We start from the raw sequence: 14,538 nt of genomic DNA, 5'->3' as shown, positions 1-14,538 counted from the left end.
CACAACATCAGAGCCATTAGATACATGACAACTAATGTTTCCCAAAGGAGACGGGGTGCCCAGTAGACTCTAGTCGGCTGGCATATACTTCCCAAGGATGCCTTGTCTGAAACATTAGGTAACTGAAGAGCGCCCCAATCTGCAGCTTATCTGAAGTCTGCTTTTCACGAGCTTGTTGCACGAAGGAAGGACGAACCCTAGACAACAAGACAGGGAGAATTGTAGACAGAACAGCAGTGGCAGAGACAGCTGAACTGGGCAAAATGTGGGACGGCCAAAAGCCTGAGAACAGTCAGGTGGAGGAAGATTTCAGAATTAACGAGGGCAAGGGCCTGATATGAAAGGGGGGCGGAGCTGAGAAGAAGAGGCCATTGTTGACAAGTCTCAGTGGACAAAGTGTCTCAACCCCTAGTCAGAACCTGTAACACTAGCGTATTTAGGGCTAAGGAATTCCAACCTCCTGACTTTTACAGAATGTGACTGAATGCCACATGTACAACTGAATGCAATACATGTACAAGCACCCATAAGAACATTATTCCTACTGTCTAGAGGGGATTCAGGTGGGGAAGAGAGGAGTTGAGAGGAAAGGATGAAGACAGGAAATGATGTCCTGTCTTTTACTGGAGACGGACTCTACAAGTCTCCACCTCTACTGTTAGGCATTTCAGCTAAGGTCCCTCCTTTTGAGTTCCTGTGTCCTTGTCTCCAGGTCTCTTTGTACATTCTAGAGGGTCCCCTCACCTCAGTTAAATTGAATGATACATTTTAAAAATCCCATAAACTGGACGTGAAACATGAGAGAAGGAGACCTCAAGACCTTTGGGGCTCCAAGACATCGGATGTAAATAATGAGCACGTATAGACTTCATGCACGAAGCATTGAAAAATTTTCAACAAAAACATGGAAGAAAATAATTTCAAATCTAAAGAAAGATGCCGTCAGCATACAAGAGTCCTCCAAATAGAAGACAAGGATCTACTGAATAGGGGGCAAAGAACCTCCATGCCATGTTATAACTGGAAGTGGTGAAAAACCAGAAAAATGATATTGATGATGCAAGAGAGGAATGTTAGGGTCATGCAAGGAAGGAAGGCCATTTTTTTAGGAGCTGATTACTTAACAATAGAATCTGTTCAATCCAGGAAAGACAAGAAAGATGATGTCTGGTTCTGAAAGAAGACCACAGCTGCAAACTCAACCAACTTTCTGTATAAAAGAAAACCAACTTCTTTTACAGGAGCAGGCTAATGGAATTAATACGAGCACTACAATTTCGAAGGGGCATGGAATGCTTCAGATGGAAGAGAAGGAATGAACACATCAAAGGGACCATTGGAGCAAAATAGAAGTGCAGTCGGCAAACAAGAAGCAAAACACAACCACAGAAACAGAAACGGAGGCATCAACCTTGAAAATAAATGCATCAATGCTCTTTTATTATCCAAACAAAAAGACGTCACTAGCAGATGGTCTAAGAAGACAGAGTCCATCTTTTTTCTGCCTCCGGAAAAACACAAATCCCATCATGTTTTAAGCAAATGAAAACCTGAAAACAAAAAGGTCCAGCTATTCTGATATTAGACAAAATAGATTTTGAACCAAAAGGAGTCAGAAGAAAACAAAGAATGTCACTTCCTACTGATCAGGTTGAACAGTCTACCAAGAGGACATTTGTTAAAGACAGCCAAACAAGGCTACCCAATTCCTAAAACAATTTCTGTTAGGTATAAGCTTATATGTTAATCTTAGTACAATAAAAACATTAACTAATACCGATCCTCACCGATGGGCAAGCCATCTGAAAAAAAGAAATGGAACAGAGACATTAAAGTCAAAATGAAATCAGAATTAGATGCCTAGAGGCAACTCACTCAAACACTTCAGGAAAAAAAATCCCTCTCATGGAATTCTTCTAGTGGTTCGCGGTTTAGGACACAAGTCAAGAAATTCACATACATGCAAGAAAATTGAAAGCTTCAGGTATTGGAATAAAGCTAGAATCAGCAAGAAAAGATAGAGGATATGACTTATAATGATTAAGCATCATAAAATTCAATGATGAATGGATCGTTGAAGAAGTCAAGGAGGAGGTGAAAATTACCCCCTCATACTGAATAGACCGAGACCACTTACATTACCAAAGCCTATTAGATAAAGTGAAGACGTTCTAAGGGAAAAGTTCTTTTTTAGCCCAAATGCCCACAGTAAAAATGAGAAAGGAAGTCAAGATAGCTAGTGTGTAATGATGCTGCTCACAATACAATGGGAATTGAGTTCAACCTTCAGAACTCAGGCAAAGGTGGAAGGAGAGAAGCAACCCTTGTCCTTTGATATAAAGAAGGAATCATCATGGCACCTGGTGAGCTATGGCTCCTAAGCAATACACATCTGTTTTTCCTGTCAGGAAAAGGAGCCTACAGTGCTCCTTCTCCTTGTTCTCCAGAGCCTTCAGTTGCAGCCAAGATGAACACACGCCAAGCAGCTCTCCAGATCGAGGTCTGCATTTTCTCTACGTTAGCTTTTACCTCCCAATGGTGTTCTCTGGGAATATTGCAAACTAAATTGCATCTGGGCCTTTTCCTCATAGATCTTTACTAACAGAAAAGGCAAACAGCATTGTTGACCATCTGGAATCAACTTTTTTGAGGCCTGATCTCAATAGTTTTCATATCACCGATGCCAAAGCGTAGGCAGAGACCCAGAAGTTTGACTTGTAGTCATCTCCCATCTGACGCCTGAAAACTCACCCTCTGTGGCTTCAGACACCATCACTGATGGGACACCAACATCACATCTGCAACCAAGTCCTGGAACAGGTCTTTCTTTGGCAGGGTCATATCTGTCCCTCCTCAAGTACTTCAGCAAACCACTGAATCATTTTCTTCAGAGATTTTCTGAAGTGGATCAGAAAGTGACCATCTCACTGGGTGAGAATGGGGCTCCTGCAGTCAAGTTAAGGATTCACTGATCCTAAACTACCAGTGGTTACTACATCCTCCAGGTGCTGCCCATGGAAGTCTGGAATAAACTTTTTAGCTTTTTAGCTTCACTTTCTCTTGACGTTGGTGTTAATTAATTGCTGTTTGAGTTTAGGTACCTACTCTGCGCACTATGTGTCACTGGCTTTGGTGAAGAGACCCATGCATGAAGAGACCTCATATATTAAAATTGTTTTTCAGTGGACATTCTTCCAACTGTCCCTACAGAAGAACTTGATTGCTTTTTTTTTTTTAAATCTCACCCCTGGTCCTCTGGAGAAAAGCAGTTTATTGCTATTTTCTCAGGTTCACTGGGGAAAACACATAATTTATATCCACACAACAAAGTTCAGAATTAACCTTTCTTGAAAAATGAGACGAAGAAAGACATGGGTCATATGATTTGCTAGTTAGTAGTTTCTCTTTAAATTTACAAAGCCTAGACTATCTATTAACCTATAGATCACAGTAGCCCATATGTCATAAAACCAAAACTAAAAAAACATTGTAAGAAATCTGGTCTCTATCTATCTAATTTGCATCCAAATATCTCCATAAGTAAGACTTATGCCTTCCATGCCTACATGTTTGTTTGTGATAGTCTCCATGGTCTTGGTTTGGCTAACTATAAAACTGAATCTTTTCCTCTAAAACGTGTCCTGAACTCAATTGAATATTAACAGAGGAGTCACAAGTATGGGTTCAACACACCTGGATGGTAAAGCAGGTAAATGAAAAGAGTAGGAGCTTAAGCATAGGTTTTCCACCATGGAACTGGTCTGTAATTGAGAACATCACCACCTTCTTTCCTTCAATCAATTCCCCCATTCCCCGAGTCTTACCAGTGTTGGGTAGGACTTCCACAAGAGGGAATTGGCTGTTTTCTGGTCCAGTTTGCCTTCGGAGAATGGATAGCCCATAAGCTGTTAATCAAATGATTAAGCGTTGTGAATCGTGGAGAAGTAAAAAGAGCCAAAGGCCAACCAAGGAAACCAAAGTGGAATGAGGTGGAGTTGGGGGTCTTGACAGACATGGGAATTTAAAATGTTGAGAAAAAAGTCAACAAAACCAATGCCCATATAAAAAGGAATACAAGTAACACAGAGAGGACACATAATAAAGGTATTGATCACATCAAAAGCTACAGTGTTCCTCAAGGCAGTGGGGGAACATTCAGGTCAGGGTCATATAGAAGCTAAGGGCTCAGAGACAGAAGACATAGACCATACCCCACCAGTCACAGACTCAACTGCAAGAGGTAGTAAAACCAAATATTATGTCTGTGTCTCTATGTTCCTATGATTCCCTCTGAGGTCTTTCTGTGTTTGGGGAACCTTATATTAAGGTAGCAGTCCCCTGTGTCCCCATGACTGAGTGGCTTTCTGAGGTCAGTGTGAAAATGAGGGACTCCTGCCTCTGTCTGTCTTTTGTCTGGACAGTGTCCCTGGACACTGGTGACTGACCTGACTGAAAAGAGACCCTATTCAAGAGCTCTCTGCAAGGCAGTATAACTCAGCATACATGTCCCACTTGCTCCTAGCCTGCTTGATAATTAGGTGCTGTATCCATCAGCCCTTTCAGCTTGCTTGATGTCATGGCCAATTAGCCCTTTCCTCTCATACCCCTAAAAACACCCTTATATACCCTATCCCTGAAACAATAAAGTAGACTCATCTCAATGCAGTGGTCCTCAGAGGTCATTCCATTGACACTCCTGGCCCTATGAACCCTACTATCCACCTCTGCCCCCTTTCTCCTGTCCACCTGTTAGCCAACAGCCTCCAGGGAAAAAGGGAGAGCACACTTCTGCAGAACTCTGGGAATGTGCTGGCCCAGTCTACATTAGCACTCAGAGATCTGCTCTAGTTTCCTTCTAACATGGAAGCCACACTCCAGGCTGATACCAGGACCCTAAAATGCCTGCTTGAGAGGGCTCCTAATTTCCACTAGGAACCTTGGTGGTGAGCAGCCAGGTCCCTGAGTCGCTGGAGTGGTTCCTTTAGAAAGTTTCCAATTATTAATCCCGTCTCTGGCCCAGATATAAATTAGCACTTCAAAGCTCTTCATCAAGAGCTTTCAAAACACATTTACTTGAAGTTTCAAGCCTCTCTGAATGGTAGTCATCTGGGTGCATAAGCCTGGATCAGAGCAGGGAGGATGATGGTTGAGCCTCTGTGGAGTGTATCTAAGAGGTCTGTGCATTCTCACCATTGGAATGATCCAGCCAAACTCTTGCTTGTTGATGCCCACTATGTAGGGGACCGTGTTGAAACTCTTCTCAGCCAGGATCTCTTCCGGTGTCTTTGGCAGCACCACTCCGTCAACCACAGTAGGCAGGAAGGGATAGCTCTGGGGAAGACAGAAATTTAACCTCTATCTAATATTCTGCCGTCTGTTACATCTGGACCCTCTCTGGATGTCTGAGAGCTTTGCCAGCACAAAGATCCCTGTGGCTATGGTCACGGAACTCAGTATCTTAAGATGGACAAAGTCTAGGATTCTCTAAGGGGTCAGTACTGCCAAGATGATGTTGGTACGGAAGTCAGGAGGCTGGTTTGCATCCCAAGAAAAATATATGCCATAAAAAAAGTGTGTCTCAAAGCTCAGACTATATGTTGCATTAAAAATATCCACGTATATGTTAATTTGGGTTAATATGTTAGTTTGGGTTAATTGGGTTATTGTAGATAAGTCTACACTTGTTGAAAACACTGAATTAGTAAACGCTGAGCTATATCTTCAAGTGGAATTAAGAGTTCCTGGGAGCCTCTGGCCACACAATTTCCAACATTCTTCTTAACGAGTTAGTTTGTATTTAATGACACCTTATATAACACATATCTCTTACAAATTATTAGTTAAACATCAAATTCATTTATAACAAAGGAGTGATTGGGAAAGGATGTTTCTGACCACAGTCTAAGTGAGTATAAATTTCTTTGTTTTCTGTTTCACAATCCTGCTTTTGTCTTTCTTTGTCTTTCATTTTCATTTTTTTCTCTTTCTCTCCTTTCCAATCTTTATCCATGATCCCTCTTCAGAATAACACCCCCCCCCCTGCTTCCTGACAGCTTTCACAGACACAAAGTCTCTGCGTTCTCTTTTGGAGGCACTGTGATGTTGCCTCATCAACACTGAATTCAAGGCCCAAAGCATCACAGCTGACGAAAGCTCACTCCTTCATGTGTTTCTTTTGCCATGTGCCTCACAATCACCCATGCTGGGGGCATGGAAGCTCTTCATCATTATTCCTGATCTTCAACAGAGAAATTACTTGAAACAGTAAATAGTTGTCAAGATACAGCATTGCAGGCTGGAGAAATGGCTCAGCAGTTAAGAGCACTGACTGCTCTTCCAGAGGTCCTGAGTTCAATTCCCAGCAACCACACGGTGGCTCACAACCATCTGTAATGGGGTCTGATGCCCTCTTCTGGTGTGTCTGAGGACAGCTACAGTGTACTCACATACTTGAAATAAATAAATCTTAAAAAAAAAAAAAGATACAGGGTTGGGGATTTAGCTAAGTGGTAGAGCGCTTGCCTAGCAAGCGCAAGGCCCTGGGTTCGGTCCCCAGCTCCGAAGGAAAAAAAAAAGAAAAGAAAAAAAAATACAGCATTGTATAGACCATATAGAGGTTATTTCTGAACACAAGAAAGAAATCAGGAAGACACAGTATTTCCTATTTGACTTCTGACAGGAGCCTGGGTGTGACATGATTTGAGCTTATTGCTACCCAGTGCATATGGTGCAAAAGACTCTGTGTCGTAAGTGTTGAATTGGGGTTGCAAGTGACATTTTCGCCAGTGACTTCACAAATACAGAATTGATAATTAATGAAGGCAGACTGGGTATGTTTATCCCTATGTAACATTGCTTTGGGAAGCAATGTTAGGTGTTAGACGTAGTGAGCTCTCTTCTCAAGGTGTCTAAACTGAGACTTCATTCACTGTTTGTGAAACAAAACAAAACAAACAAAAACCAATACAAGCACCAAGCCATAATCAAACAGGCTGACAAAATAGAATATGTCCTGGGCATAATTGCTACTGCCTTAGAAAAGTTGGGCAGTGCAGAGGATCTCCTTGGATTTCATCTGAAGAAAAAGTATACTGGGGCCATAAGGCGCTGTTGTTTCACCATCCAAGAAGGATCTGGGAAAGAACACTACCCAAATAAGGGAGAAGGCAGGCCTTTCCACACAGGGGAAGGTTACACGTTAAGAGAGCAGAGTCAATGTGCTAAGCTCACCCAAGGCAGTCAGAAGGCCTGCGTTTTGAGGTCGGCCCTGCAGCAGGATTATAGAGAGAGCCTGAGGGCTGCACCCCCTTTCTCTCCAATATATGAGCCATTTCTGGTATTCAAAGATGTGTTCAAGCACTAGTTCCATGAAGGAAATGTGTTTTTTTCCTTTACTCAACATCTGTAATTCAGAAAGCGAAGGTCCTTAGCTCTTTTGAATCTCCAAGCAAAATCAAGTCTTTGTCATCAGAAGGAAAATGATGTGTTCTAATGTGTGTTGACACAGTCAGGTTTGATAACCTCATGAAGAGCGGACATGAATGATGAACACAGAGGTAGAAAATAGTAAATCTCAGGAGCCAGACAGCCAAGAAACACGTGGAGCAGCAAATGCGAGGAAGACTGATATTAGCAACCACGAGGCACATAGTAATTGCTAATCCTACACATGAGGAACCAAAACTACTCTGTGAGGTCAAGTGCTAGACTTAGAGGCCAGTGGTGTCCTTCTTCCTCCTCATTATGTCACTGAGCAAGTCATCTCAGAAACTCCTTAAAAAATATCCCGACTCCAATCACATCACACCACTCAGCTGCAGTGTAAAGTCTTCCTACCTGGTCTGAACCTGTCCTGCCCCTGGATTATACAGTGAATTTCTATACTGTTGTCCAAACGAATTACATAGCTAGATATGATGTCCTGTGAGTCTAATTGCTGGAAATTGAAGAGTGGAAGACAGGAGAATCACAACTTAAATGACAGCCTAGACTTCATAGTAGGACCGTGCCTCATCAAAACTAATAAAACCAAGATAGCATAAATATCCACCATCACATTTTGAAGCTCACTGAACCTATCTCTTGCTGAGTCAAAATACAAATCTTTCAAATGTTACCTTATTTTCCTCACATCTGAAGCCTGAAGCCCAAGCTTTACTCTCCCTCTCCCTTCCTGAAACACTGGTTTCCTGCAGCAGGCTTTTGCAGCTGTTTCCTCCTCTGCCTGTACTTTTACCCCCAAATTTCCCAACATCTGGCTTTCTTCCTAATCAAGCCATCTCCCGTTTTCTGGCCATGTCAAACTACTGGGTCAACTCTGTTCCTATCTCCCAATTTATCTTCTGTCTGTCTGACTACCATCAGATACACCACATGTCTTGTTTGATCCGCTGTTGTGTTCTTTCAGCTCCTGGAATGGAAGCCCCCACAAGACACAGAGTAGTACCATCTGTGTCACTGCTATTCCCCAGCTGCTAAATCACCTCTTGCCAAATGTCGATGGTTGGCTAACTCTCACTTCATTCTCACAGGTTTTACAGGGGGAAAGCTAGATGCAACCATAGGGCTGTGCACAGCTAAAGTGACTAAGTGAAAACCACTGCTGAGAGATTGAAGGGAGGAGTTGTTGCACACTGAAGGCGTTTCATGGGTAGGAGAAGGTTGGCTTCTTTGGCTTCCACATGCTCCTTCTATCATTCACCACCCCTGCGTCCTGTCAGAACTCTGTGCCTTAGTGAGGGCTGTTCAGATCCTCCCTCAGCATTTGTTCCATTACAGCATCCTTTCACAGGCTGTTATGTGTGTCGAGAATGTAAATGAGAAGTGAGAGGTGAGCCCAGAAGACACACCAGGAACTGGCCAGGAGCTCTGTGTTCAGGCAACTTCCCCTCTCAAGGGCACACGAGAAATGATTATTATACCACAGTGGAGATTTTGCATTCATAGTCAATGGGAGCTAAAACACTGTTAAGACTCAATGTTTGTAATACAAGTTGGGGCAGCAGGTCTTACCTCTTTTGGATTTCCAAGTAAGTCCAGTTTGAAAAGGTTCTAAGAAGATAAAGACAGATGATGGGTTAAAAGTCTTTCATGTACAAACGGTGAACATTTGTACTGTGGCTCTGTACTAGGGTGCCCATCCCCCAGCTCTTCCCTGCTTATGTCATGTGGCAATGATCCCAGGCTAGAAGAGGGTGAGGGGGTGTATCAGAAGCAAGGGGGAAAGGTCATAGAACCCAGAGTCAGGATTGATGAACTCTGGAGAGGATGTCCGCTGGCTGTGTCTATGTTTTTCTACATTCTGTCCCCCTATGCTTTTTTTCTGGTAACAATACCCCAATTTTCCTCAAGAGAAGAGTGGAATAATATGAAAGTGATGGCAGGGACTGGGTAATCTCAAGGGGAGATGGAGGTGGATGTGGGATGGACCAGAAGAACAGAATGCTTCCCTCTTCCTCATTTCTCCATTCAAGAGTTTGGATATTTATATGTGACTTAGAATGAACATGTCCCTGAATGTAGAGAACAAATCAAAAATGGATATATGATGGTGTCCATCCTAAACAAATGGGATATAAGATTAGAGTGCTACTTGTCTCTTACTTCCCTAAGAGTCATGGTTATTTGGATAGAAAACAACAAAGAGTAGTGAGCTGACACAGAGGCAAGAGGATTCTCAGTGATATGTTTATAACATCTGGATCTAGCCATGTCTTGAACTGTCTATTCAGAATATCTTAGTTACCTGAAGATTCTGTTATAACCTGTTCTTTTTCTTCTGTTCTAGGATCATTGAAATGAGTGCTTTCATATTGTATCAGAAAACCCTGGTACCCACAAGCTTGATGGCAAGCATTCCAGCCCATCCCTTTCCTTGCTATGTTTGCTAAGTCTTCTATGGTTATTATGCAGGCAAGCATAGGGAATAGCTTACTTGGGTTATGGATACACTTCACTTTTAGCTATGCACTTGGCAACCCGGGACTCTTACCTTCAGGAACTTTATGCATACTCTCTTCATCTAACAATGAACCTGAGATTGATTGACAACCTTGAACTCCCATTCGCACTGAGCTGCAGGTACATATCAATCAAAATAAAGGGATACTTTCTACCCCTAACAGCCATAAAGTCTACCCTTCAATTTTTGAGGTGGTTTCAATATACTTGGCCCATGGGAAGTGGAACTATTAGAGATGTGGAGTTATTAGAGGAGGTATGGTCTTGTTAGTGGAAATGCGTCACTGTAGAGGCAGGGCTTTGAGGTCTCATATATATGCTCAAGTCTGGTCTGTGTTACCCAGTCCCCTTCTGCTGCCTGTGGATCAAGATGTAGAACTCTTGTCTCCTCAGCACTAAGTCTGCTTGCATGCTGCTGTGCTTCCCACCATGATGACGACGACGATGATGATGATGATGATGATGATGAACTGAAACTCTGAAAGTGTGAGCCAGCCCCAATTGAAACCATTTTTTAATGACAGTTGTCTTGTTTATGGTGTCTCTTCACAGCAATGGAACCCTAACTAAGGCAGAGGTATTTCAGAATATATCTAGGTATAGAATGTAGCAGTTGATCTGACCTGAACTAGTTTTTGTTGCAAACGCAATAAGATAAACTTTGCGCATTGAGGGAACACTTAGGAGAAACCTTCTGTGTGCTATCTTATACTCAAGCATGCTTGGGCATGTATACAATAAAAATCAAACAAATTATGGGATGGAACAGACACTGTTAGAAAAGACTTACATAATCCAAGTCTGTCAATCAAACTAGGGATGCACCCAATCTATGTCACCTTCTTTTGATCTATGAACTCCTTCTTTTGATCCTCATGATAGAAAACCCTAAACATTTCTTGGAACCCTTATGTACTCTCACTCATTGTCACTCTTGGCATTGTATTTCATTATGATATATGTTATCATTTTACCTTTGAATAAAGTTTTCTTCATTGCTACTATGAAATCTGGGAGGGCTTGCATTTCAATTTATTGAATAAAAGGCCAATGACTTGACTCCCCATACAGATCCCAACCACTAGAAATTACACTGCACTTTAACTATGAGGCATCACCTAGATGTTGAGGTAACTGCCGAGATCCTCTCTTCACTGTGGGGCATGCCTCCGTCTGTGAGGGGTACACTGTGTGTGTGTGTGTGTGTGTGTGTGTGTGTGTGTGTGTGTGTGCACGTGCGCGCGTGTGCATATGCCTCTTGGCACAAAGGATAAACAAACAGAAGCACTTCCTCCAGATCTCAGACGAACTCACGGTGTGCCGGGATCTTAAGTCCCCTGCCTTTTCCACAGTCACCTACTATTTCTGAATAATCTAGGTCTCTTATATCACACAGAGACCCTTGAAATATTTGCTTTCTTCTGCTGTTAGGATACAGATGTCTAAATTCTGTGACTATCCTGGGCTCCTTTTATGAACCTAATGGCCAAAGCATTAAGTCTATATTGACTCAACTCATGGACAGACAGGGAGAATCCATTAGGGGTCAGTGACAGGAGTATCCTGGAGTATCCATTGTCCATATAGCTAGGCCAAGAGCTTGGTTGGTTGAGCTTATTTATATCAATGCTCAACCATACACACCCCCAATGTGGTGGTTCTTAAGACCTTACATGCTCTTTGTATGTTTGTCCTGCTATGTTTCCTTGTGAGGGAAGATTCCCATGACTGTCCAACAAATCTCAAATGTGATTTCTCCACGAACTTGCCCTACTAACTGTATTGAATGGGTTCTCTATCTGTACTGTCACTCCTAAATCCGTAAATACATGCCTGAGTCTCTCTATTAGCAGTTTGCTGTAAGACAGAAAAAAATGTTAAATTTTTGTCTGCATTATTTCAACATGCTTTTTGATGGATTGACAGATAAATGGATGGCTGGGTAAAGTTGGCCAATACATGTAAGAAAGGTAAGGAGTGAGAAAGAAATGTAGATATGAATTGGCTGGATAATTCATAAATTATGGACACATTGAAAGTAGGTAAAGAAAAAGTGATATGTTACTAACATTTGATGAAAGGATATGTATGTGTGTGTATGTATGTATATATGTATACACATGATGAGTAGAAGAATGAACTAATATAATAGTACTATAGTATAAAAATGAATGGGGAGAAAGATAACGCTCTTAATACTCCATTTAGGCAGTGTAAGAAGAGATGGAAAATTGAGTCAGAAAATTACATTGTAAGTTAGTTTCCATATTAAATAATATTGTGATGTTTTTCTGAAAAACATACTGAATACCCTCAACCCCCAAATCCAGAATGGTGTTTATTTGCAGGTCAGTAAGATACATCTTGAAACAAAAAAAAATTCAGAAAGTAAGCTTTATAAATATAGAGGGATATCATGCAGTTTTCATTATGTTATTATTGGAATACTTTCATCAAAACAGATGAAGATTGGACCTAATTACATAGAGTGACTAATGCTAGCATGTAGAATGGATATATTTACCAATTTTAATGAAGTCTCCAGGAGTTCATCCTCTGTCTTCTGGCGCAGGCAATGAACCATAACAGCTGATGTGGTGGTTTTACACCCAGAAAGAGTAGCAATCAGCTGCCAGAAATCACAGGCAACAGCAGAGGTTAAAAACAATGACTTCAGCCTCCATTGATGTACATAGTGGATTCTATCCCATACTCAATTTTTTTCTCTCCCTCTTTCTATATCTCTCCATATTTCTATCCATCTGTCTGTCTCACTGCCTGTCTATCATCTACCCATCCATCATCTATCTATCTATCTATCTATCTATCTATCTATCTATCTATCTACCTCATCTATCTATCATCTATCTATCTATCTATCTTTCTATCTATTTATCTCTATCTATCTATCTCTCTCTCTATCTATCTATCTATCTATCTATCTATCTATCTATCACCTATCCATCATCTATTATCTGCTTATTTATTTAGAAGATCATGCAGTTTTGGACAGTCTTGAATGTTTTTTTAAGACCAGGCTAGTCTAAAATGTATAGCAATCCTCCTGCCTCAGTTTCTCAAATTCTGGAATTATAGGCAAATGTCACTATTCTTGGATCTTACAAGCAAATTGTAAAGACAAGAGAAGTTTGAAGAATGTATTCTCCACCAGTAAGTCTGGGTGATGATCCTACAGAATGTCTCTGCTACTAACTGGGATAGTGAAATGAGTTGAATGAATAACCAATATATCTATTACTGTTAATTATTCCCATTAATACACTTATCTCTAACAGCACCAACTATACATACTGTTGTTGGGAGCGATGCCCTTGAAGCCCTCCATTGTTGATATTATTATTATGGTTAGCGTTAAGTATGACTGGGTTCATGGAAAATCCCCAGCCAGCTGCAGAAGACTAATACAAATCTGGTGGTCAAAATGAATAATAATATGATATGTCAAGATACCCAATGTGATGACCTGTAACCTTTCTGAAAAACCAACATCCTGCTGACTAATAGATATGATTTGTGACCTTCCTGACATCCTGTCAACATCAGCCGATTCCCTGACCACACGAATACTGTGTCCTTGGCCTGCATAAATGTTTCTTACTTCCCCCTCCCTCTGTTACCCTTGTTATGGTATAAATTCAGCCTTGGGGAAAAATAAAATTGTCGTCTTGATCAGACTGTTGTCTTGGCATCCTTCTTCGTGTCTCTTGTCCCCCATCCTCTTCCAGGTAACCCCCGGACTCTTTGCTTACATACTGTTCTTGGGTCTTAGTACTTCTAAGGAGGCCTTTTGCTACGGAGGTTTGTCTGGTGTTAAGTATCACTTTCTTCACTTCCTAAATAGTTGGCTGTAGGTAAGTCATAGAGAAATATTTTACCTCAGTTTCTGCACACATAGATGAGGGTGATGACTGTCCCTACTTTTAGGGTGAGCTGATGTATGTGATGTGGCTAGCCGTACTAAAACTCATGCCGGATTGTAGGACATCTACATACTATGATTCATACAAATGTGGAACCTGCATAGTGGGACTTAAACAGAGCCATAGCAGTCCTTCTCCTTCAGCCATTCTCCCTTCAAGCATCCAGCATCTCCTGAGCATTTAAGCTGAACTCCATGGAAAGAAAAACCTGAGAACCCCAGAAGAGCAAAGGGCACAGGTTCTGTTCATAGTGATACTTACATTAGCAATGGGCTTGGTATCTGTTGTAATCAGAGCAGCAGTGAGGGCCACACCACTCTCAGAAATGGCCCTGTGGAAGAGGTTCTTGGCCAGAGGAGATAACACCTAGCAAGGGAAAGAAGAGGAGGAAGAGTATATGCTTACAAGAGTGGCCAGTGGTTCACTTGCTCTTTAAGGCTTCCCCCAGGTGCTCTTCTGCCCTGATTATTCATTTGGGGACTGTGGTGCTCCTTGTGTCTCCTGATAGGCTTCCCAGACTTCTCTTTGGTTTTACATTCCTCCAAAGAGAATAACAATGGGATGGAAACTGACCAGAGTAAGAGATAGAATAGGACTCAGGTGGCAGGAGCTCACAAGGAAAACTGGGAAAACTCTG

General features: G+C 41.7%; 1 protein-coding gene across 2 annotated transcripts in view; it reads right to left on the bottom strand.

The window, feature by feature from the left end:
• The window catches only part of LOC116886682 (carboxylesterase 1D), a 61,440-nt gene that overhangs the window by 34,993 nt on the left and 11,909 nt on the right, over positions 1–14,538 (bottom strand). The window contains exons 6-9 of one of the 2 annotated variants that reach the window (XM_032888178.1): positions 14,163–14,267; positions 12,485–12,589; positions 9,013–9,051; positions 5,191–5,331 (exon numbers count right to left, since the gene is read on the bottom strand). In XM_032888178.1, the coding sequence (XP_032744069.1) occupies positions 5,191–5,331; positions 9,013–9,051; positions 12,485–12,589; positions 14,163–14,267 (390 nt within the window). The remainder of the gene's footprint in view (positions 1–5,190; positions 5,332–9,012; positions 9,052–12,484; positions 12,590–14,162; positions 14,268–14,538) is intronic. The other variant, XM_032888177.1, reaches the window with a different exon arrangement.

The sequence above is a fragment of the Rattus rattus genome, chromosome 17 (genome assembly GCF_011064425.1).
Source record: "Rattus rattus isolate New Zealand chromosome 17, Rrattus_CSIRO_v1, whole genome shotgun sequence".
In the NCBI taxonomy this organism is placed as follows: Eukaryota; Metazoa; Chordata; class Mammalia; order Rodentia; family Muridae; genus Rattus; species Rattus rattus.
The sequence above is the reverse complement of the archived record's forward strand: the minus strand, read 5'-3'. Positions and strand labels throughout refer to the sequence as shown.